A 24,069-nucleotide genomic window follows, 5' to 3' on the forward strand; every position below is an offset into this window, starting at 1 on the left:
CGCTATACCTAGACACTGATGCGAGAGCTAGAGTGCCAGCCATGGTCTTGGTGCCTGAGGTGCCGGTCTCACTGCACTGTACCTACATAGTACATACACAGCGGTGCAGCAGCAGGGATCCACCGCCGCAAGGCAAGCTCCAAGGTAAAGACGGGAGGACCCTGACCTTGAATTCTCAATTCCGTCCACCGCGAATCGCTGCAACTCCCCCCAAAAATATTCCATCGCATTTGCTCACCACCATCATCGCCGCCAACACTACCTCGATACTTCCAATCCGAATTCCACCTTAACGGAAACAGCTGAAGACCAAGCCCACCAGGCTACATTTACACAATGACGGCCGCAACCCGCCTCCGCTCCATCTACCGCTCCCTCCTGCGCGAGCTCCCACCCCGTCCCGTCCTCGCTCGCGAGCGCTCTCCCATCCACAACCGCCTCCGCGCCAGCTTCACTCAGGCCAACACCAACGCCGTCGAGGCCAACACAGCCGCTGCGGAGGCGGAGCAGCTCGCCGCCTACCTCCGCGCCCAGCGCACCTACGTCACCCTCCTCGAGCGTTATAACCCGGGCATGAACATGGACGAGGAGGAGCGCGTGCGCCTGACGGCCCGGAGGGTCGGCATGGACCTGCCCAAGGAGTTCAAGGACCGTTTGGAATGAGCAGTTAAGTCGATTGGGTTGATCTGGAGATTGCCGAAGAATCGCGGAAGATGCGGACGGACGCTAGCCGATGCACGAGGCTCGGTTGTCCGAGCGAGACCTCCGACATTATCGGCTTGGTAATAAGGACCATCTACCATAAGGACCGACTGAACATCTTCCCGTTATGAATACGGGTAAACCACGACGACGGCGGGTTTCTCTTCCGCCAGTGGGCTGTTTTTGCATCTTGTTATATATGTACATTACACGTGGCGGGCGTTTGGGTTGGAAAACATACCAAGAGACATTCATCCATGTCCGAAAGTCGATAGAGGACAAGCCCTTCTAGCAAAGGGAAGCAACATGTCACATTTCCGATACACTCGAACCAGGTTAAGAAATCCGAGCTTCTTACTCTCATCTCTTCGTGCCATATCTAGTGATTCCTGGGCTGCAAATCCGATATCTAGCGCTTCTCAAGCAAATATGTACAAGAAGTGTGAAAATAAGAGTCGTTACATACGCAAAGGGGTATCAACGTCTTCGAAGCCGTGAACAATAATCATAACCCATCCTCTTGTGTTTTCCGAGTATCCTCGGCCCCAACAGTTTCTAGACACTGCCCACGCCGCCCTCTTCCAGAGTCTCATCCCAACCCCCCGTCTCCAACAGATATTCCCCCAACATCTGCTTGACATTCTTTATGTTCTCGCCCAGAGCGCTGGTCCACTGGTCCTGGACGACACGCACCTTCTCCTTCAAGTCGACCGTCAGCACTTGGCCCTCCTCGTGCCGCAGATGCTGCGCCCGCGCCTCACGCTCTTCTTCGCCATACTCCCTACCCTCGCCATCCTCGGCCTCGCTCTGAACGACCCGGGCCTTGGCGTGCGTCACAGCTTCCTTGACCTCGTGCAGAAGGCAGAGCAGGTTCGTTTGTGACTCAATGAACTGGTATGTGCTCTTCTCCGTGTGCAGGAGCAGACTAAAAAGGTATTGGAGTGGGTGCCTGTGGTACGACGGGTTTTCCTCGTACTCGGCTGTCGGGATCTGGATGTTAAAGTTCTCAAGGTACGGCGGGATCTTTTCCAACAGCCGGCACAGAGGCGGCGCGATGTCCCAGAACGCCGAAAGCTGCACTTCGACGCCGCGCATGACGTTTTGCTCCATGACTGCCTGGAATTCCTGCGTGCGCGCGAACACCTCGTGCGCGAACGCCAGCTGCCGCTTCGCGGCATCCTCGGCGAAGAAGCCCACGGCATTGCGGAGCTTCTCTTCGTTGCCGGCGAGCCGGTAGGGCGTCAGCACGACCTCACGGTACCGGTTATTGCGGTCTGTGAGAATGTCGTAGATGGCCCGGTGCAGCATCTCCCTAGCTTCGAATATCCACTTGAGCAGTGTCAGTTTCTCGAGTAGCTCGGGCTTGTCGTCACCTTCCTCCTGCGGCATATCCGCCGCGCTGGCGACGTCGTCGAAGAGACCACTCGCCAGCTTGTCGAAAAGTGCCGTGGCCTTTGCGATGCGGCCGGTGACGAGATCGTTGAGCGGCATGACAACCTGGCTTTGGAACTGCTCAAATTCCGTCTTGCCGAGTTCTTTTAGCTTCTCTTTCTCGGCGGCTACGGAATCTTGCTCGATGGCTGACGCCTCGGCAAAGGACATGTTGCCGACATTGACCTCCTGCTGGAGGTTGTTCCGCAGAGCATGTCGCCGTTCAGCAGAGGCTTTTGCGGCCTCCTCGCGCTTCTTGGTGCTAGTCACCTGGAACCTTTCCTTGGTGGCTTCGATCTCGGAGAGGTCGCTGATTTTACGGACGGCCATCCTCGTCTCGGTAAGCTCAGGGTGGTTATTGTTCACGGCTGGGTGATGGCGGGGATAAGGTGGTGGCAGAGTGACGAGACGGGAGACATCCAAGTGGGCCGGGTTTGGCGTCGTGGGTGAAGCTGAAGATCCGAGAGAGTTTGCAGAGTACCGCAATGGCTGGGGTGTGACTACTGGCTCCTGCTCATGCCATCCCGTCTTTTCGGGCGGGTAATCATTCGAAGAGCCCGAGTCGCTTGGCCCCGCGAACGTATCAGATCTTTGCGGGCTGTCCTCCCATTGAAGTGCTTCCCGAGCTTCCTTGGGCACGCCCATGTACTTGGACTCTCTCTTGGATCTCTCAATAAACTTGCCGCCCTCCCCTGAAGAGTCTGCTTCCCACCACCTACTCGCTGGGCGACCTCGGGAGTCGCCGTCATAGTTGTCGCTGACGCTGAGGCTCAATATCGGAGAAAGAGACGGCATGTAGTTGGATGAATAATTGGGGTTGTTTGTAGGACCACCGATGGGCGAACCCGGCATGTTTGCTGACGCAGGGGCAGAACTGGACTCTCCGGGCGTCTCGCGGTAGATCGAGTTGAGCGAACCGCGATGCGATCGTGTAGGCTCAGATGATTGGGGCGTCCACTCAGCCTGGGAGGCCCCGGATTCCCGTCTCGTCACCATGGGGCGGAACAGATCTCTTGTCAGATCGAAGATCTCTGAACCCATGGCACCGATTGCGGACGAGTATCTTTCGCGCCTGATCCTCGACTCACTCACAATGAAGTCGGCAAAAATCCGAACACGTTCGGCATCGGTGGCCGCCGTGGACTCCTGCATGGCGAATGCTTGGAACCGCTCAATCGTCTCACTGCAAAACTGGTCGGCAGTCTGCGTGATAACAATATGCTTCGTAGTCGAGACAGATGCCGACGGGGGCTCATCCGCAGGGGTTATAGAACTGAATCTTGTTTGGGAGCTGGATGCCGATCGAGTTTGAGGAGGCGGCGTTGGCAATGCCTTCGGAATTATGCTTGGTGAACCTTCAATCATTGGGGTGCCTTTCGATGGGTGAGGTGAGAAAGGTGGCGTCGCAGCTTCAATTCGAGGCCGTTGAGATGACCCAGGTGCCCGTGGTGTTGTAGACTGCTCATCAGTCCTGGGTGTGTCGTTTGCTGTCCGTCCTCCGCTTCTTGGTGTTGATCTACTGATTGTCAAACGGCGAGAAAGCGTGCCTTCGTTCGGAACGACAATATCGCTAAGCTGGACCGGATTGATGGTCCCGTCTATTGAGTTATGTGGTCCTCCGTGTCTAGTGCGACTTTCTGCGCGACGTTGGACAATGGTCTTGTCGTGACGGACTGCTCTCGCCCGGTTAAGGCTTCCACCAGAGCTAAGTGCGCCAGAGTTGCTTGACTCTCCCGTCTGAGCTGAGCTTGCGGCACTGGCGGTGTCGATAGTCAGGCCAGGGGAAGACCTGCGGTGAGAAGCACCATTCGCCTCTTCGGGTTGATCAACCCAATCCGCAGGGGTTGGAGGAACTGGGCCCAGAGCTGCCACACCGCTTGGTGGTGGCCGCCTCGTGGGTGGTGATGCCATGGGCGTTGTCGTTCTCTGTGAGCTCTGAACGCTCTGAGAACGAGACGAAGCTGGTGGCGGCACTGGTGGCGGCGGTGGGAGTGGCATTCCAGGCTCCCATCTTGTTTGCGATGCTGAGCGTGAGCGAGCCGAAGTCGGTGTCTCAACAGCACTTGCGGAAGCAGCTCGTCGAGCCGCAGGCGGTCCCTGGGAAGAGCCGGAATCGTTGCGGTGTGGTACAGGATGTGGGATCTGTATTTGAAGGGGCGCCGGTCTCGACAGTGAAATAGGTGGCATGGGCTCAGGAGGACTTGAATCGTGGTGTTCCCTACTCCGTCTGAGGGAAGGGAAGCCAAAACGTCTTTCACGGGAGCCTCCTCGACCATTGGCACCCGGAGGCGGAGGGAAAGATGTGTTCGTGGAAGGTTCCGGGGACGGTCTATGAAGATTTGTCGGAGGAATGCGTGCCGCCGATGTATTGGCCGCTGGCGAGGACTCGAAGATGCCACTCGGCGGCCGTTGGCTCCGTGGAGGGCTATATGGAGGAGGGGGCAACGGCGATCCTTAAGGTTGTTTAGCGGAGCCAACTCAGCGCAGTTGGGGTTTAACAGTGTTACCTTGTTCCGGAAACGGATGCGGCCGCTCGGGGCCGGTAGCAGGCGAAGCTATCCATTCTTGCGGGTTGTAGGGCTGGATTGCGCTCGCCGGTGTGTGAGCCGAGTGCAAATGCGTCGAGGACACACCGGACAGCGGGGTGCTGATCTGGCTGTGATAGGCACCCAAAGACTGAGTTAACAGCGGATTGAGACCCTGTCGCAACCGGGTTGGATCGCGAGGGTTGCTCATGATCAGCCGGGTTGGTGGACGCTGAGAGACTCAAGCGACGGCTAGGATCTGAGCAAAGGTTGGGGCTCGGAACGATACGCGGGATAGTTGAAGAGGATAATGGAGGCTTAGACCCGTGTCGTGGCCAAGCAAACCTGAGCCAGCAGCAGGTTGTTGACCTCTTTGTTCTTCTTCCTCTCTTTACCAACCCGTTCAACTTGAGCGTGGGAATGACAATCTCATGTCGCGGAACACACCACACAACCAGGAGAGCGGACAGACAGCCGGCAGGTAAGGTCGTGTCACACCGAAAGGTGGGAGGGCGCGGCTGAAGCAGAGGGAACAAATTTTGGGTGGGAGGATGCAGAAGATAAAAGAGATGTCTGCGGCCAGGCCGGGTCTGGTGCCGCTGCAGTGTGGTCAACCTCCTGCATACGGAGGTATAGACGTGCCTCTCACGTATGGGAGGGTACCAGGGATGGTGGCTCACACTTGATCGCCCGCCAACAAGTAGTACACCCCTGCGACACCCAACTCTTGGGAGGTTAAGACGAGACATTGACTAAAGAGGGAGGGGCTCGCAGAGAGAGCGGGATTTCAGTAGCACCATGGCAAGACAGGAATAGCAGCCGGGTCCCGGAGCAAAAGCACGATGGTGGATATGAAAGCCCGGACCAAAGCACTCGCCGCTCAACGACGGGTTGATGGAGCAAACCGGATGCCTTTGAGGCGGGTGACTTGCTTGCTCCCGGCATTGATGCAGGGTATCAATGTACCTCATAGCGGGACGCGGTACATGGGAGGGAAACTGAGGTAGTTGAGAGGGGGATGCATCCATCTCTTCCGCCTGCAAACCGCACTTGCTTTGTTGGTAGCATTGGGACGATGAAGGGCACTGCGCGGCGATGACAGGGCCCATCAATATCCCATGTGGCTGCAACTGCATGGCGGGCGCGCAGAAGGTGTGATGCTGCTATCGCGCTGCCGTTGTTGTCTCGGGTCCATCATTCCAATCTCTGGCTTTCTTTTCCCATTTCAGAATGATGACATGGTGTGGTACTGCGCACGACCGTCCATCGGCCGGAGCGGCATTCTGAAGAAGAGGGGAAAAGGCGCTCAGAGTCAAGCTCGTAACATCGTGTCGGTACGGCTAACAGACCTTGAGACCTTAGCATGAACGACCAACGAGAAAACGTAAGCATGGTAGACAGCATTGACGAAGTCCCGTAGCGACCTGCCACTGCCCAAGAAGAGGAAAGGCGAGTGAGCATCGCGCCAGGGTCCGGCCCAAAGTGGCCTGTCTTTTGATGGAGCCAAGAGAAGAAACTCGTGGAGATGTTGGCAAGGGACACCAACGATTGGTCGGCTGTCTAACGGGAGGCCAATCTATTCTTGGAACCCTCCTAGGATCCTGGCTAGTACAGCATGCATGTTGAGGGCTTGATTGGCTGATGGCACTGTGAAAAGAGTGTCTAGGTGGTTGTCGGCGCTTAAAATGCCCATTGATTTGTCCGAGGCTCCAACAGCCTCTACTGATCTCTTAGCCGTGTCTCCTCTCGATGCTCGCCCGTCCCCTCGAGCCTGGAAGTGTGATTCGAGTCGTGGGTCGGCATCCTCAAGAAGAGGCACGCGTTAGCGTCTGGTATGGTAACCTTTGATCCTAGTCAGTGACCAGGTCTTGGGGGTTATGCTCACCGACTCATCACTCACCTAGCCGTTGTGCAAGATGTGTCGGGTGGTTGGTTTTTGGAGATGATTAAGGTACCTGAGGGACTTGCACATGATGCGGAGCATCTCCAACGTAATTAGACTAAGTAAGGTTCCACGAGGATGTAGCTAGCGCTGCGGGGAGACCCAAGAACAGGCGGAGATGTTCTAAATATTGATATGCCTGTCATTCGTCGCTTCGATTCTGACAGTTGACTCGTGAGGTATCCGTGAGCCTAGAATTCACTTCACTGGGCACATCTTCAGCTTGGTATTCATCAAAGCCTTGAGAGCTTGATGTCTCGCCGCATCTTGATATCGAGGTTGCCTGCGTCGGTGTAATCTCATGCATGGGCACTGGGATATATGCAGGTTGTGGTTCCAATGAAGTTCATTGATGTTGCATATATCGTAGAGATGCCATCCCTCTGCCCCTCACGGTGACATCGTGTGAATGCGATGGCCAGAACGTAATCACTTAATGGCTATCGCAAAGCGTACAAACCCCTGCGAAGAGGCGCGGCAATTGATAGCAAGCCTAGTGTGGACGCTGACCGATCGGGAGCGACCACATCCGGCTTCCAGAAGTCGGCTTGGAAGCTATTCATATTACATGTTGGCATGCAAATCAGTCGTTTCACTTAAATCCCAGCCAGACTCACAAGGGTTGCAGGTTGCTATCTTGGTGAGCTAGACTGTACGAGCCATTACCAGGGTCGTGCAGTCGTATGCCTGCGGGTGTTTGTCCGGCAGTTCGCTATTGTCTAAGCAGTGTGCGATCTATGGATATCCGTTTGGAAAGTGGTTGAGTGGTGAACATTAGTGCGCATTATCCTTAGCAATCAAAGAATCCCCCGGTCATTATAAGTCTATATTTGCGTACGGGGTTTGTGTGAGCTGGCCAGAAGGGATCTCTTCAATCTATCCAGGGATCTGGTACAAGATGAAGAGAAAAAGAAAGCTGCAGTAGCGAGCCGGTTGCATTGCTGTATGCCCTGAAACTAAGACAAGAATATAGAAAGAACGCAATTAGAACACAGGTATGACATAAAGTTGTACAGACCAGCTGGCGATGTTGATCAGGCAAGACTCTGTTCGAGCAAATGGACTCCAACTGTAAGATTGTTGATAAACGCTGGTGCGATAAGGACCGCCGGTCTGGATGGAGACACGGACGATCTGGCCGTGACCGCGTCGGAGCGTCAGTCTGCCGCTAGCAAGCAGGAAGACAAACATCTTTGCGGCAACTCAGCTGAGTGCAAGGCTATCTTGACGCGACATGACTTTGCGCTTGGGTACCATGTAGTCGGCCTTGAGCCGCGGCTACCCTGACCCTTTGGAACGGAAGGCACGGTCGTGAAGCTTCTTTCCCGCCCATCCTCGGGAGCACAGGCCAGTTGCAGCACCGCTGTGGCTGCAATGGAGCTAAAGGTGGGGTGAGCCGCAAGAACGGGCAAACCAAACGGCCGAAAATTTACCGCCCGGCAGCGGAGGACCGTCAGAATTCTAGAGCTTTCTTTCAAAAGAAGGTCCCGCGCTCAGATTTAATCCCTTCTTCTCTTTCTTTCCATGCGCAAACGCTTCTGGACATGACACCCCAACGCGCCAATCCGCACTGAGGTAAGGACACAATCCCCTATTCCCCGTCTCCTTTTATTTACCCCGCGCCTTCCCTCCCAACATGATGATACGCCAGCTGGCACCAGTCATAGAGTGATTTGTACTCCCTTCTTTGATGAAAAACGCTGCGGTCTTTTGACCAACCACTGATCCGGGACACCAACCAACCTTCAACAACTCTCACCATCTTCTGCCGTCTCGTTTCCCTTTGCTAACCCGCAATTCGGAACCGCACAGTCACACGTTTTCCTATCTCGCAGCCTGAAATCAGAAACCGAGTCACCGCCGACAAGATGGTCCTCCATAACCCCAACAACTGGCACTGGGTCAACAAGGATGCCTCGGCCTGGGCGAAGCAGTATCTTGAGGAGAGCTTGACGAAAGTCGAGTCTGCCGATGGCGGTGTCACGGCAAAGATTAGCAAGGTTGTGAGCATGGATGGCGACGTCGACGTTAGCCAGAGGAAGGGCAAGGTCATCACCATTTACGATGTTAAGCTCGTCTTAGAATACACCGGTAGGTCATACTTGAATGCAAACACATGTGTTTCATCCCATAAAATCTCGTTCAACAACGACAAACCTCTGCCTGCCATTGTATCATCTTGTGTGAAGTTGTCGATTGGAGCCTCGCTAACGCAGCGCAGGCACCACCTCTGACGAGACTGAAGTCTCGGGCACCATTACTATTCCTGAGGTCGCCCACGATACCGAGGAAGACGAGTTTGTGGTGGGTCCCAAGTGAAATCTCTGCCGTTCCAAAGACCCCGTTTTACTGAAGATCTCCGCCCGAACAGTTCGACATCGACATTTACTCCGACGCCAAGGAGAAGCAGCCCGTCAAGGACCTGGTTCGCTCCAAGCTCCTGCCCAAGCTCCGCCAAGAGTTCCTTAAGCTCCCTGGAGCCTTGATCGCCGAGCACGGCAAGGACATCCAGCATGCTCCCGGCTCCAACCCTTCGAGCGGCTTCTCCACGCCCAAGTACCACGCTCAGGGCTCGTCCTCGAAGCCCGCCTCCACCTCGACAAGCGTCAAGAGCGGCAGCGGCAAGGTTGTCAACACCATGACCCTCACTGACACGGCCGAGTTCCGCACCACAGCAGAGGAGGCCTACCAGACCTTCGTCGACCCCGCCCGCATCGCCGCCTTCACCCGTGCACCCCCAAGGTCTTCCAGGGCGCTATCAAGGGCGCAAAGTTTGAGCTGTTTGACGGAAACGTCACCGGCGAGTACCTCGAGCTTGACCCACCGAAGAAGATTGTCCAGAGCTGGCGCCTGAAGCAGTGGCCCGAGGGCCACTTCTCCAAGCTCAGCATCGAGTTCGATCAGAACGACGTCGACCACGTCACGCTGATGCGCGTCAACTGGGATGGTGTCCCCGTCGGTGAGGAGGAGGCTACCAAGCGCAACTGGCAGGAATACTACGTCAACAGCATCAAGCGCACCTTTGGGTATGTCCTTATTTCACGTTTGCGTATGTTGTAACACGGAGTACTAACTCTCTCCCCAGCTTCGGCACCATCCTCTAAATGCACACTCCTGAGTAAGGAGGGGCGTTTGGGTGTTCGGCAGCCGCCAAACGAGCTGCCGACAAGGAAGCGTAAAGTTTCCAATGGTCGGCAACATTGGATGAGTGATGCGAGGCATGGCATATATCATTAGATTCTCGTGGTTGTCCTAACAAAATTTGAGTAGCTGGGCGTCTGAGGATCCTTGGGTTCAGCAGCCCCAGGTACGAATTAGATGAGACATGTTCAAACGAAACGAAGATAAACGTCAAATCTACATTTCCCTGCGTACTCATTGCCTGACCATTCGCGATGTCTCTGACCTTAGGGGTCACACGGCTAATGTCAAGGGAGGAACGAAGGAATAAAGAAACAATCGGCGCAAAACTTTACAGGCTACCCTTGTTCTAAGATGGATACGTTGCATTAACTCTATGCGTCAAATCCCTCTGATCTAGTAGTATGGCTAGAAGGCTTAAGATTTGGGTGCGTGCCTCTGCCGTCCAGGGTCTCCACAGACGGCTGATCGCGCTTGACGTTGAAGTCGTAGTCGGAGACAAAGATGTCTGCCAGATTATCCCACAGACCCAGATCGTATAGGTTTTCAACATCCTTCAAATTCCACACGCGCTCCCACTCACCCACGCCCGGCCCGTGATCCGGGGGTGACATTCCGTCGTCGGTCCTCGCCAATATCTGCTGGGCATCTAGAGGCCAGCGCGTCCGCTCCGGCTCGAAACGCGTGTCCTTTACGCGGTTCGCGGGCATGCTCCGCTTAAAGGCGCAGCCGTCGTCCATCTCGGCCTTCCAGTCCGACCACTTGAGCGATTCGTTGGTCGTGGTGCCACAGTAAATCAGCCAAACGGTGTAGCTCAGCAGACCCCAGACCAGAGGCGACGTCATGGTAGCGAGCAGGGTGACGGCGCCCATGCCGACATTATCTTGCAGAGCCCAACTCCAGATGAGCAGGTACTCCTTGACCTCCATGCCCTTTGGCGGCCAGATAGACCAAGTTGGGTACTGCGAGCCGATCTTGCCAGACAGCAGAGAGAAGCCGAGCAGGGCGCCGTAGGAAGTAAGGATGGCCGTAGACAGCAAGAGCAGGACAAAGTAGTGCTGGTTCTGATAGCCGACACAGCCGTTGATGAAGATACAGTGATGGTCAAGCTTGGCGACGCAGCGCTTGCATATGCTGCAGTGCTTGGAGCGGGGCGGCTTGATGAGGTTGCAGGTGCTGCACCTCTGGCCGGGGAAGAAGATAGAGTAGTCGTAGGGATAGAGGGACATGTAGTAGGCGTGATTCTCGGGTGTGATGTAGCCCGGATCGGCCATGACGGAGAGGTAGAGGAAGAGGTAGGGGAGGAAGATGACGATGGGTCCGGTGATTTTATGGAAGAGGGGGAGCTGGGGCCAAGCGCCGGGGAGGTACAAGTATTCCGACACGGAGAGAATGAGAAGGAAGAAGACCTGAGGGTGTCAGCATGTCTGGAAATATGATACTACAATACTTGTTTATCTCGTTGAGGCACTTACGACTACAGTGGGATGCCGATCATGCATCATGTAGTTGCCGAAGCGCATCATGGAGGTTGAGAACCTTCCTCCTGTCAGGAGTCTGTCTACGGCTAGGAAGCCATTCGGGATATGAATCCACATGACCCTGTGCAGTGTTGCGATCGGTGTATGCCTGTCGGTAGTTAGGAAACGAGTTTAGGAAGCCATACACGTTGGCTACCTGCCTGGCGTACTGGGCATAGTAACGAACCTCAAAGCCGGTAGCCGGCCGAAGAAGGCGACAAAGACCATGAAGGAGATGCCCAGCACGAAGAGGGCCACATTCCTAAAAGTCCCCATGATGTCCGATTTTCAAGCTACTGTTCACTTCTCGTGAATCATTCTTTACGGAAGAAGAGCCCGCAGACGATGGTTGGTTGAGGGGGTCCCGTCTAGCTCAAGTTGGAAATCGGCGGAATCTGGTAGGCAGTGCAGTAAGAAGCTCAAGTCCCGGGCTGCAGCGAGCGAATAAAGCCTGAGGTGTCAGCAAAGGCCCACCACGTCGCCCAAAACACCGGAACAGCAAAGCGGTCTAGGAGTTACAAAATGCCGATTGGCTTTGTTTAGTAGATTTGTTTGTCAAGCATGGCTCAACTGACAAGAATGGGTACTTGAAATATCTGTTCCCAGGAAAGTTCATTGGGAGCCATGTCATCGAAGGTGCCAAAACACCATTGGGCTGGTCAGCAGAGGTCATAGCGTTCCGTTAAGAAGGGAGACCGGGTAGCTCTTGTACGACTATATTTCTCCCTAAATGCATAAACCACGTCTGAGTACACGTGATCACGCGACGCAGACTCTGGAAGTTGCGCGTCACTTCAGCAGTGCAACAATATGAACAAGACAAAGAGCCAGCCGCTGATGCATCTATAGGACCTGGCCAAAAGAAAACAACAGGCCTGCCTTGCACCAAATACAAGCGCAGTCATCTGGTCTCATTTCCATGCTGTTTCAGGGTGGGGAGTCTTGACTACAGCGACAAGCGCGACCTCTTTGCGAATGCCCTCATAACAGAATTAATTACACCGAGGCTTGCTTCCCCCAGCGCTTACCTACAACATCGATTTGGCTCTTGATTGGGAAAGAAGTGCCAAGACCATTCACAACAACCTCTTTGCCAAATAGGCGCGCACTCTCCGATTCGCCCACGTTTATACGCACATAACCAGCAACGCGCGAGGCATCGACAAGACCAAGCAGATCAAGTCTATGAGAACCACTCGCTTGAAATCCTTCCCTCAAACACAAATCTCTCATAATGTCGGCGGCAATCACCTACAATGGAGTACCCGGCGCTCAAGGCACGCTCTTCAAGGAAATCAGCTTCTTCGTTGCGCAGCGCGTCCCCGACAGGAAAACGATTCTTGACCTGATCACGGTACATCTGCGCCCCGCTCCAAATACGATGAATTCAGTAGAAGCTCACATTAATAGCAAAATGGTGGGAAGATTGTCAAGCTGGACAAGCAGGCGGACAAGGTCATCGCCGATCACGCCAGGGCAGATTGTCCGCCGGGATCACTTCATTGGGGATTTGTCAAGGATTCCGTTGACAACGGCGCTGTGCAAGAAACAGACAAGTATATGATCAGTCAGTCGCCTATGGCTTCGCGCCCGGTCGGATCTTCTCGTCCTCCTGCGTTGTCGGCGCCACTCAAGGGAACCCGCACTCCGTTCAATGCAGCCGACGATGCACTTCTCGCCAGATGGGTGCTCTCGCACCCACCAAACAAAAGGAGTGGCAACGAAGTTTACAAAACACTTGAGGAGATGGTGAGAGCTTTTTTATGAGTGTATTCCGGCTTGGTATTAATATACAATAGAACAATCGCCATACTAGGCAGTCTTGGAGAGATCGCTGGGTGAAGAAGGTCTCCAAGTTGCCTCAAGCCGCACTAGACACCTTGGTTGCTTCCGCCCCCGAGATCCAGATTTCGGTGCCATCACAAACTCCGACCTCTTCCAGACGTCCCGAAATTGCTCAAGTAGGAAGGAGACGATCACCTGCTCCTGTTGCACCAGCTGCTGCACGATTACCGTCAGCCGGTACTCCCCGTGTAATAGCCGATACGCAAGAGGTGGAAATCAAACCAGAGATGACTTCTCCAAAAAGAGTCAATTTTACCAAGGCTGAAGATGACATACTTCTACAGGCGGCCAGAGAGCATGGCCCTCCGTTTACTACTCGCTTCTTCCAAGATTTTGCAGAGAAAGTACGTTGCAGCTCTCCTTCAGCATACGCAGGCATCGTGCTGACATGTGACAGAATCCTAGCCACTCCTGGACTGCTTGGAGAAAACACTGGGCAGACAATTTGAAGTCGAAGTTGAATGAAAATCTCGAGGACGAGAACCCTTTGCCAAAACAGCCGCCCGCCAACAATATCAAACCCAGACCAGACACAGCCCGCAGCGGCCAACCAAATCAACAAAAGGCATCGACCGGGCAACCTGATACTCGTCCCGTCATCCGGAACTTGGAGCCTGCTGCGTCACTAGTCTCAAGGACTACAGCAGAAAACGATGGCCACAAGCAGCAGCCAGAGCCACAAGGCGATGGCGAAGCGTCTCAAGGTGTCTCGAGAGAAGTTTTCTTCGATCATCTGAAGACGTTCCGGGAGTACAAAGATTTGGGCACTGAAATCAATCCCGAAATTAACGGACAGCCCGTCGACATATGGCTCCTTTGGCAAGCTGTTAGGGACCAGTACCAGAAAGGAGGGGTTGAAACAGACTGGGAAGCTGCCGCGAAGGCTTTGGGCTTGCACAACGAAGCTGCCCAGCCACTACAGCAGTACTACACAGAGTACGTCGCCGAATTCGCTGCCAGCGGCTTTTTGGACGAGCCTGATGCAGAGTCTGAAGATGATGAAGCATCTCAGTCCGGGGAGTATGAGGTAGACCTAGGAATGCCGGCGAAGCCCCAAAAAACGCGGTTAGATACCACTCCCAGCACCTCCAAGAAGAGGTTGGCGATCACTGTGGAGACCTCAGGTACACCCTCGACTCCAAATGGTAGAAAGAAGCGGCAGCGTTTTAGCGCAGACGATGAAATTCCTTCCACTCCTGACGAGAGGTTAGGGATTGCAAGCTTTGGAAATCTTGGCCCTAGCCCTTCGCTCAGCGCCGGGCGGGTACCTAGGGGAATTCACGACGATGAAGACGTAGGGATGGACGGGGAGGTTGAGCGATCCCCTTCCAGAAGAGCTCGCCGCTTCGAACCAGAGACGCAAGACTTCGCCTTCGAAGATGCTCCTCGACAAGAATCACAAAGTAGTGCCGAGTTCGATATTTCGCCGTCGCAGCAGCTCCTTGGCGAGGTAGAAGCCGTGACACCCATGCCTCTGTCGTTCGAGGACAAGGGCAAGGGGGTCGAGAGAATCCCGGCCGCAAGTCCTGTCCCAGCATCAGAGTTCCCCGCTGCAGAGGTCGGAGAGGACCCAGAAGAACGGACAGAGCGAGCCATCCCCGATTCCCAGGAATCGGCAGATAAAACCGTCGAGCTCGAGGACCTGATCGACCGCTTTGACACGTTCGGTTACGCGCGCGAGGATATAGTCACTGCGCTCAACGCCACGTCGCTCTGCACTCCACTAGCCACGGATCTGCTCAAGTACCTCAGGAAGCACAAGGAGCTACCCAACAACTGGCAAGGAGTTTGGACGGCGAACGATGACAAGCGGCTACGACGCATCGATGATGCGAATCCCGAAGCCGGACCTGATCGGGCGAGGCTGCAAAAGTATTGGGGTTACCTTGTGAAGAAGCACACGCAGGAACGGATCGAGCGGAGAAGGGAGTTTTTGGCATACCTGGATGAGGTCGCTCAGAGCTCCCAGTGAGCTGAGAGAAGATGCCATCACTTGATAAAACTTATTTCCTTGACTGTGGCTGGGCCCAATTGCAGAGCGATGTCATTGATACCCGAATTTCGCGATAAATAGTCGTTCATCGTGAACCATCAGTCTTGATTAACGTGCTTCTATCTCGTGTGTCCTGTTATCCATCATTCATTGCTCTTCCTTTCCCGAGCACTCACTGACTGCGACCACAAGGATCCTGTGATCGCCAGAGAGCAAGTGGGAATTACCTGTTCAGAAACCTCAACCCTTTCCCCCCCTCTTCTTCTACTTATTCCTGGCCGTTCAAATCCCCTTCTCTGTCATTTACTCCTTCACAATCGAATACCCATAATGCCACCCCTCCTTCCTCATGTCCTCTCTCACCTTATACGCCCCCTCGGCAACGTCCAACAGCCCAAGGTCAACCTCGACGACTTCCATCGCCTCTTCGGCGCCCAACTTCCCTTGCGGCCCAATGAGCGGCATTGCGACCTGGCTAACGCCACAATACCGCACCCGCGCACCGCCCTCTCGGACTTCGACCCCGCCCCCGCCCACGGGCCCGCCTGCGTTGACGAGGACCACGGCGGCAGTGTTCTCAAACGCCCGTGCCACCATCACATTCTCCAGAAACACTCTCTCCGAGTCCCGGTTCACCACTTGCACGCCCCCGTCTCCACCCTTGCGCTTATACTCGTCCGCGAGCCAGAAGGCGGGGCACACAATGACCCGCGCCCCATCGCGGATGAGCTCCCGGAACGCTTCGGGGAACGCCAGGTCCCAGCACACCAGCATCCCCGCCCTCCCCAGCGGCGTGTCAAAGGCGCCGTGCGGTTCCGGGCCCTTGGTGAGGTGCGGCCGTTCGTTGTGCCACAGGTTCTTCTTCGTGTACTGCCCGAGCACTCCGCCGTCCGGGCCGATAAAGTACGCGACGTTGAGGAGATCGAGGTCGTCGTCGCCCTCCTCGCCGTCGAGCTCGATAATGGTTCCCGGCACGATGGAGATGCCGAGGTCTCTAGCCAGCGCCCGGTACTTGTCCAGGTAGACCCCGGATTGCGCGCAGCTCGACACGAACTGGGGGTGGTCGGGGACCCATGATGTGAGATGGTACTCGGGCAGGACGGCAAGCGAGCAGCCCTGGGACGCGGCGGAGCGGATGTACGACTCTGCCTTGGCGAAGTTCTCATCTGGCGCGACGACCTGTGATGCTTGTTAGAACTCTGTTTGTGGCCGTCCCATGGGCGTGGCTGCATGTCCCGCGTGAACCGGGTCGACGGCTAGGCGGCGCATGAGGAAGAGGAGCGCAGAAGCTAAGCTTGGTTGAGGCGCCTTTGATGAGGGGTAGTCCCAGACTTGCTGACCTTGGGGTGCATTTGTATGAGCGCGATCTTGACCTTGTCTGCCATCGCCGCTATCCTTCGTCTCGTCTTGGGGGTAATCCTGCAGCTTCAAGACAGTTGGGTGTTTGGAGACAACGGCAAACTTTGGCTAAAAGTCGGGGTCAGGCTGTGAGAAGAGGCAGCAAATATTACGTTCAGGCACTTCCCCGCAGCTAGTCATCCACTGGCGTTCCTGTCACAAAATGATAAGCAAAAGAGGGAGATGCATGGATGAGAATGATTAAACTCCATTTGTTGACCGATGTACCTAAATGGGCCATTGGCTAAGTCCATATGCGAGAAATGATGTCAGAGGCGACCCCATCGCTTTTCCCTACTATGATTCCACCGCAGCAATCCCCATGAGCCAGTCCATAATTCCGAAATTAAAAGCAAACCGTAAAACAAACTGAACAATGAAGAACGCCGAAACCAATATCCCCGAGACCAGTCATCATAGCCGTGTAAGTGTTGCAATGTAGAGATGTAATGATGGTCGATTGCTTGATAAACGCTTCTAGACCGCTTTCAATCATCGGATCTTACGTAGATCTAGCGGCAGGTTGCGTGAAATTTCAGTTGCAGCTGGATTAAAAGCAATCGTGGTATTCTCATCGAGGAAAGAGGGGAGCCCAGGTCGAGGGGTGTTGAGAACGCTCGGGGTGAAGTTTTTGGCGTAAGATACGACGAACCCGGCAATTTCCCCTGTGGCAGAAATATCAGCATTCAAGACTTTAAAGACTAAGATACCGACGAGCTCACCTAGCACGATAAGTCCGATATTTCGAATTGCAGATGGTGGAAGACCGTATGATCCCATGAGTAAAGATGCAGCCGGGAAGATGACATACGGCAACCAGGTTGTCCAACTGGATCGGTGACCTAGAGAACCACGGACTTCTGACGCCGAAATCATCATGTCATCCAGTGTCTCCAGAAGATCGCCTGATATCTGCTGGGCCAAATCTAGCTTCTCCGTTTGGGACTCATATTTCGACGAGAGGTCTTCGGTGATGTCTAGAAGCCTCACCAATCCCTGCAAGAAGTTAGCTGGAGGTTTGTGAACGGACTCGAGGGATTTTACTTGCCTTCTCGAGGTACTCTTGTCGATCAGCCAGTTCCACCGCTCGAAGGTGTGACAGTTCCTGAACCACCATCAGCTTAGTGTACGATCTCGGCGGATTCAAGTGCACCCACTATCTGACTCTGGAGGGAAGCGGAAGACGCTGCAGCTGTTGTAAGCGCAGCCATGACAAATGCAACCTCAGAATCCGTGCGGTCCTTGAAAGTCGCCAATGCCACCTCTTGAGATGCCGCAACTTCCGCATTGCTTCTCACAACCGTCTTGAGAAGAACATTCAACAGCTGTTGTAGGTTCTGAGCATCTTCAAAGCCGTCTCTAATCACAGCATTCGATGCCTTTCTTGTCAGCCAGATTCCCATCATGAACTATAACATGCTTTACTAACCTGAGATGCCTGCATAACATCCTGATATATCTTTCGGTCTAAGTCCTGGAGCCTATTTCGTAGTTGTTCGATCTCAGGCACCATGCGCCGTAACTGTTCTGTTGTTTCGGTTGCTCGGGTATTGATGGCTTGAAGATTATCCTCGAGCTCCTGTTCGACTCCCTCAGAAAGCTTGGAGAGAACTTCTGTAAGTCGCTGATGGAGACGAATGCTTTGGGCTGTGACATGGTCAATAACGATCTCAGTATCCCCCGGAGAGGCGTACCTTTTTCATTGTCCGCACGGGCAGCTTCACAGAACCTCAAGGCCTTGTGACGGTAACTGACCCAAGTATTCCATGCCGAGTCGGACTTGGCCAGTCCTGAAAGACACGAGTCGATCTGCTGAGGGGAGGCGTGGAGGCGAGGGATGCTCGAATCTGGTATTTTGGCCAGAGAGTGCTCTCGGAATGGCGCACAGCTGGAGGGGATGACGAAGCTGCCTCTTTCAAGGTCGCAAATGGCGAGACTAGCGGCGTACGAATCAACAAAGTCGCGAACCTGCCTACCACTATCTGTGAGAACGGTAGCATCATCTTTGCCGTCGAGTAGCTGACAGTTGTTGACCAGTAGGCGGGCAGCGATGCGATGGCATAAAGGTTCAGACTCCAACTCTTGGAGTTCCTGCATGGCAACGGCGTAAACGTTCGGTAAGCGTGATCTGTCTTGGATCGCAACCGAGGGTTCCACGATGTGTTCTTCCAAGGATCGGGGAAATTTCGAACCGCCTCCATCGCCACCCCATGAGAATGCGTCGACGCCTCCAAACCAAGAGAGCGTCATCAACGATCCCCAAAGGATCGTGAAGATGTCGCGACGCATTATATCTTGGGAGTTGCGCCGGCGCGATGGCTACACCAGATGTCGTGGGTTGCCGACAAGGGGCTGGCTGATCGTCGAATTCGAGGTGGCTCTTGTATGTTATGAAGGTGATAAGCTTTTTCATGTGGCTCGCAGATAGTCGGAGAAAGATATGAGATGAACAGGTTGTGACGTCGACAGGCTAGTCACCAGTCCTCGCAGCCAGTGTTCAGAGCAAATCGAGAGATACTCTTTCCCCAATAGGTTTCGTACTCGGGATGAAATATGAAAGTAGCAGGTGGGACATGTGGGGTATGTGTCGTGAGAGCGTCGTGGGAAGGCGCCTTCCGTTAGGGTGGTTGAAAAGGGAAGGGACGCAGCCACACTGTATACGCTAGCCACTGCTTCTCCGTATGGTGAAGGTAAAAACAGGTGGTTTTGTTCCGAAAGAGCGAGTTCGGCCGAAAATGCGTGTCACTTTTCAGGTTGTTCTAGAGTGACATTGTCACCTCGTTGTGTTGAGGCAGACATTTCAATCTTGATGTCTCACGAAAAGCTAGAAGAATGGTTTTTGTGACAGTCGTAGAGTGAACCAAGAAGCGTTCTATCATATTTCAAATGCCTCCTGTTTTGATCGAGCCCAAGTAAAAAGTGGAAATACATACTCGATAACTTTTCGAAATGAGAAAGAGGTTCGGAGAGAGCACTACTAAGTAGGCTACCTTGGTTACGCACAGTTATTGACCTGGTGATTGCTTGAACCCTCTTGAAATAATATCAGTCTCTCACAGGTATACTGAGTATCAATAATGCAAATCGAACTTCATAGCGGATAAGCCTTAGGAAACCCATAGCGTCAGCTGAATCTTCATCGACGGCGGATCAAATAGAGATGTGCCCGCCAGGAGTTACCGGGCCGATCTCCTCCATTTCAAATTATCAACAAGGCGGCAAAGAAGATTATTTAAAGATAGGTAAAGAATACCTAGCAAGCACTGGATGCGGCAAGTGTCAGTCGTTTGTGGGGCCATCAGCATGGCACCGCAAAGTCTGTTCCAGGAGTAGCATGGACGGGTTGAGGGATGCGACGACTTATTCACTCCCTTTTGCGGACCAGAACCCATCAAGAGCGACCGAGTCTACCTCCGTATCGACTCCATTCACAGCACCGCTATCATACACACACAACGTCAAGGGTTAGGCAGGAGTATGCCGCCCCCCTATTGAGGGTTGAGTATCATCGGCCGTTGGTCCATTATTAGTATCGGACAACTAGACAACAGCTAAGACCAATCTCAATGTGTTTCTCCCCAGAAACAAGTATACTGTAGAAACCAACAAGGACTCCAATCAACGCGCGGTAGTGACGGCCAGACATATATCTAGCTGGTGGTGGTCCCGGCATCTCGATGATGACCTCGGAAGAAGTCACACACGACGCTCAATATGGCCCCGCACCTGCCAGAACCATCGCTAGCGAAGGATCCTCGCATCACAATCGGATTGGACTCTGATGACCCTGCAGGAAACAAGGCATCGTTCCCCTCCACTTGGATGGGGTCCTCGAGCGTCGACTATTCGCTGCACGAGCAACCTGTCGTGCGTGTGCCGTATGCACGTCTGCAACGTGCGTCTGACAAATGCGCCAGCAAGGAAGACTAACGGAGTCAGCCCATTCGCGCAGAAGCTCGTAGTAGCGGGCTGTTTTTGTTTGGGAAAAACTTGACGCGGGATGCGACACAATTTCAGGTCCTGGCACGGTATCCCGTACCCGGAAGTATTCAGCGTTGGATCCCGCCCTTCATGTCTCGCATGCTCATGTAAGCTTACGGAGAGGGTTCACATCCATTTCTCCCTTCATTGCGGCTGAGGAGAGAAACATTATAGCAGCGAGGGCCGGGAGGGTCGTGGCTTTTGACATTTGACACCCTGAGGGAGATCATCTATCAAAAGCGACAACCTGACAAGTGTGTGATAGGGCCAGGCGGGGATTTACCCCGGAGGAGCCAACAGGGTTCTAGGGTCTTTGAACAATGAATATTACCAAAGGGGCCCCCACCTTTTGACAGCATTCTTCACTCATAGCAAACGATTTGCCTGCTCAGTGCCCTGTTACCCCTCCAGGGACCTATGCCTCATGTTTTCTCAAGCTGGAACAGCGTAAGAGCTCGATGTCGCGCAGGAAGAGCGGAACAAGGAACAACTGTATCCTTCATCCACCACTTTTTTCTTGCATCTAATGTTCCTCTGCAATCAGCCGGGCAGCCCAACGCCGAAGTCCGTCGATAGGCTACATGGTGGGCGGGGGGAAGTAGAAATCCCGAGCTCGTCCGCCGGAGTGACGTCGGTTTGTCAGTCCCAGGCCAAAGAGAAGCTGATGAGAAGAAACAAAGGGACTCCCCCGACTCCGGGCGGGCGGACATCCCTCTCCTCCGTCCACCATGTCCAATGGTGCCACCATTCCAAGCTCGGCACCTATCCTAGTTGTCAAAGTCACTCTGCAGAATGTTGAGATATGATATTTCCAACGGTTTTCTGCCTTTAATCGCTGCCCGCACCTCAATTCAGGGATGGCCATAGTGTCCAGTACCGCGGAACGCGGCAGGGCGTCCGAAAGGCCTACGCTACATGGCATGGGTTGCACCTTGCTAAAGTGACTTACTTCGTCGTCTGTATAAGAGGAGATCCATTGATCTTCTGTTGACCTCCTCTCACTGTCTTCAACAAAGTTTTCTCTGGCCTACTGAGAACCACATACCTCCAAATACAGACATTCTGCTCATCTGTATTTGCTCATTCGTATTTGACGCCTTGTTACCTTCTCATCCCCATCAGAGACTCTTCTGGGATCCTCTGTCGCGGACTCGATGCCGTGAGACTCGAGTCTAACTTGCCTTTTCCGTTTACGCTTCCTGCTGTTACTAGACAGCCTGCGACCTTGAGGTCCGAAGCAGACCAACCGAGAAGGCAAATAACTGAACCGATAGTTGGAAGGCTCCAAGAGCATCAAAGAGACCAAACTGCAAAGGATTTGGAAACAGTGAGGGTCATCTAAGTATCAATCATTCAATGTATGAATATACCTTAGGCTCGAGGTTGTGCGTGAAGAGACCGCAATGGCATGAACAGAACTTGCTGACGTGTAGATGCAGCAAATACAGATCACGCGAGGAAACAAGAGCAAGACTTCAGATTGCGAGCCAAGGCGTCCGACATCATGTGCAAGCAAATTGACAAGCAGTTCGAATGTGGCCACACCGGCTTCCACGATATGAAGTGGTGTTCTAATATGGGCAAAGGGTGTAAAGGACCAAAGCCCAAGCACGAGACGGTCTCCTGGCCCGGACCCTGCACTGACTGCGCCAACCGAGCGGCCGACCCAAACCCTCGACGTCACTAAAGACTTCGCATTGCAACGTGACGTTGTTCATATGACTGCGAGTGCAACAATCTGAGCAAGAAGAACAATCTGGCTGCAGGGGAAGGGATGAAGCCTGTCGGTATTGGTTATAGGGCTAGTTTTCCCCCGCTTTCCGAGATAGCAAATCTAGACGACCTCTCCCCCATTAATGAGAGTATGAGTGGGAGACAAAACCTTATGCAAATCACAAACTCGCCGTATGACTATATCCTTGAATGAAGTGATGCTCCTTTGTCTTGAAAGTGAACTTCCTCCAATTTTCATGACCAATATTTCTTGGTATCATGTGTTTGTTTCCAACCGTTCGGCTTGACGCAGTAGCTCGCCACAATGGTTCCCTCGAAATATTAATCCAGCCCTCATACGCTGCGGTTTAAGGTGACGAGCTCGGCGAGATCGATCTTGTTCTTGTCGGCGAGGGTTTGGCAAGTGCTGTTTGACACTGTTTGGTAGCACTTGGGCCACATTAGATCGACGTGTGGGGTCGGGGTGCCCACGGGGTTTCTCTGGGGCGGCCCTGACTGACGTCGAGCTCAGGAGACTGGCGGGTGAGGGTCTTGATAAGCTTTATAATGACTAAAGGTGTCTTTCTTGACTTTGAGGTAGAACTAGATGGATAGACGATGTGATACTCGAGTCTTCTGTACTCCAGCAAATCACAATGCAAGTAGGAGTATTTGTACTTCAAAACTTCGACCCATGGAGAGAAGAGGCACTTGATGTAATGGTTCAGCGTGACGATGCGATGCTTCCTCTCAACTCTTATCGGAAAGTACACCATTCAGAGGATACTGTCTGCCAAACCACTAACACAGGGCCCTTGCCTGAAAAATCCTTTGGTGCACTTGCGGGGCTACACATTAAGAGGTTGGAATCATAATCTTTCGCTAAGAGGCCGGTAAACACGAGTTATGGCAGATGGGATGCAAGGGAGAAGAGAAAAAGAATACTTGGCGGGAGCCCGCAACATCTTCGTACGTTATTTCTCCAACGGGGCCAACGATGTCTTGGTTGCCGGTACCTGTCTTGAATACCCCATGTGCGTTGTAGCCACCAGCGCCCAGCCGCTGACTCGAGATAGTTATATCATTTGACGTAAATACAGAAGTGGGGGAGGCAGACACGCGGTATTAGAGATAGCGAAAAATATACAAGATGTTAGCTAATGAGTTAAAGCCGTTGGTTTTTGGCGCATAACGTCTTCCGATCCGGTCCCGTCCCGGCGACGGAAGAGGGCATCCTCCTTGAGGGCGGCGCACACGGACGGGGCTAACAAAGTCTTTTGGAAACGAATCATTGCCAACAGCAATTAAGAGGCAGCAGGATGGTAGGGGGCTCACAGGCAAAAGGTCCGCTCAGCAACCATATGTCAACATCAGCCATGGCTGACCTGCCCGCTCGGTGGCGCCCTGCCTGTCGTGAAATGGAACGTGTCGTGCGTGTCAAACGTCAAGGACCGATGCTGGAACCAAGACGGGTCGGCACTGTTAATAAATGGAAAGGGGAGGGGAACCCCAAACAGAACCAGGCCAGAAACAGGCGGACCCTAATGGAGCGGGAAGTCTATTCTGGGGCCACGCTCGGGCCATTCTGCAAGGCTGACAACCCGGGTGGCCTGTGGTGGGGCCGGATCGACAGATATCCAATGAAACAGGCCTGTTGCATGACTTGGCGCACATCGCACGACTCCCCTCCAGCAGCCTTGTCCATCATACGATTGTCAAGATGAAGTGGACGATTTTTGATACGCTCAGCCAGTGTGCCCCGGCCATTGGCAAATTCCATGTCAGGCCATTCCTTCCCATCCTCGATCTTGCTTTCCCGTCCAATTGGTGATTCTTTGCACACTTTTTTCCCGCACGTTTTCTCTCTCTGTCGGCCGC

At 53.7% G+C, this 24,069-nt stretch overlaps 9 protein-coding genes across 9 annotated transcripts; 4 read left to right on the forward strand and 5 right to left on the reverse strand.

Moving 5' to 3' along the window:
- Positions 1 to 336: 336 nt before the first annotated feature.
- ColSpa_04332 (ATP synthase assembly factor fmc1, mitochondrial) lies at positions 337 to 663 on the forward strand (the record flags this gene model as incomplete). Its single annotated transcript, XM_049270544.1, has 1 exon — positions 337 to 663. One exon carries the CDS (start codon positions 337 to 339, stop codon positions 661 to 663), a length of 327 nt encoding a protein of 108 aa, XP_049126501.1.
- A 594-nt stretch (positions 664 to 1,257) lies between these two features.
- On the reverse strand, positions 1,258 to 3,285 carry ColSpa_04333 (uncharacterized protein; the record flags this gene model as incomplete). Its single annotated transcript, XM_049270545.1, has 1 exon — positions 1,258 to 3,285. The coding sequence occupies one exon, from the start codon at positions 3,283 to 3,285 to the stop codon at positions 1,258 to 1,260; it is 2,028 nt and encodes a 675-aa protein (XP_049126502.1).
- A 673-nt stretch (positions 3,286 to 3,958) lies between these two features.
- Positions 3,959 to 4,144, reverse strand: ColSpa_04334 (uncharacterized protein; the record flags this gene model as incomplete). Its single annotated transcript, XM_049270546.1, has 1 exon — positions 3,959 to 4,144. The coding sequence occupies one exon, from the start codon at positions 4,142 to 4,144 to the stop codon at positions 3,959 to 3,961; it is 186 nt and encodes a 61-aa protein (XP_049126503.1).
- A 4,324-nt stretch (positions 4,145 to 8,468) lies between these two features.
- On the forward strand, positions 8,469 to 9,704 carry ColSpa_04335 (uncharacterized protein; the record flags this gene model as incomplete). The annotated part of the gene is made up of 5 exons (XM_049270547.1): positions 8,469 to 8,691; positions 8,822 to 8,904; positions 8,972 to 9,298; positions 9,343 to 9,626; positions 9,686 to 9,704. 5 exons carry the CDS (start codon positions 8,469 to 8,471, stop codon positions 9,702 to 9,704), a joined length of 936 nt encoding a protein of 311 aa, XP_049126504.1.
- Positions 9,705 to 10,115: 411 nt separating this feature from the next.
- On the reverse strand, positions 10,116 to 11,537 carry ColSpa_04336 (palmitoyltransferase SWF1; the record flags this gene model as incomplete). Its single annotated transcript, XM_049270548.1, has 3 exons — positions 10,116 to 11,150; positions 11,217 to 11,370; positions 11,449 to 11,537. 3 exons carry the CDS (start codon positions 11,535 to 11,537, stop codon positions 10,116 to 10,118), a joined length of 1,278 nt encoding a protein of 425 aa, XP_049126505.1.
- Positions 11,538 to 12,495: 958 nt separating this feature from the next.
- ColSpa_04337 (uncharacterized protein) lies at positions 12,496 to 15,078 on the forward strand (the record flags this gene model as incomplete). Its single annotated transcript, XM_049270549.1, has 4 exons — positions 12,496 to 12,615; positions 12,672 to 13,010; positions 13,082 to 13,450; positions 13,504 to 15,078. The coding sequence occupies 4 exons, from the start codon at positions 12,496 to 12,498 to the stop codon at positions 15,076 to 15,078; spliced, it is 2,403 nt and encodes an 800-aa protein (XP_049126506.1).
- A 324-nt stretch (positions 15,079 to 15,402) lies between these two features.
- On the reverse strand, positions 15,403 to 16,484 carry ColSpa_04338 (nitrilase; the record flags this gene model as incomplete). Its single annotated transcript, XM_049270550.1, has 2 exons — positions 15,403 to 16,278; positions 16,440 to 16,484. The coding sequence occupies 2 exons, from the start codon at positions 16,482 to 16,484 to the stop codon at positions 15,403 to 15,405; spliced, it is 921 nt and encodes a 306-aa protein (XP_049126507.1).
- A 1,134-nt stretch (positions 16,485 to 17,618) lies between these two features.
- On the reverse strand, positions 17,619 to 18,786 carry ColSpa_04339 (uncharacterized protein; the record flags this gene model as incomplete). The annotated part of the gene is made up of 3 exons (XM_049270551.1): positions 17,619 to 17,906; positions 17,927 to 18,111; positions 18,192 to 18,786. 3 exons carry the CDS (start codon positions 18,784 to 18,786, stop codon positions 17,619 to 17,621), a joined length of 1,068 nt encoding a protein of 355 aa, XP_049126508.1.
- Positions 18,787 to 20,211: 1,425 nt separating this feature from the next.
- ColSpa_04340 (uncharacterized protein) lies at positions 20,212 to 20,427 on the forward strand (the record flags this gene model as incomplete). Its single annotated transcript, XM_049270552.1, has 1 exon — positions 20,212 to 20,427. The coding sequence occupies one exon, from the start codon at positions 20,212 to 20,214 to the stop codon at positions 20,425 to 20,427; it is 216 nt and encodes a 71-aa protein (XP_049126509.1).
- Positions 20,428 to 24,069: the final 3,642 nt, after the last annotated feature.

The sequence above is a fragment of the Colletotrichum spaethianum genome (genome assembly GCF_022836535.1).
Source record: "Colletotrichum spaethianum MAFF 239500 DNA, contig09, whole genome shotgun sequence".
Lineage (NCBI taxonomy): Eukaryota > Fungi > Ascomycota > Sordariomycetes > Glomerellales > Glomerellaceae > Colletotrichum > Colletotrichum spaethianum.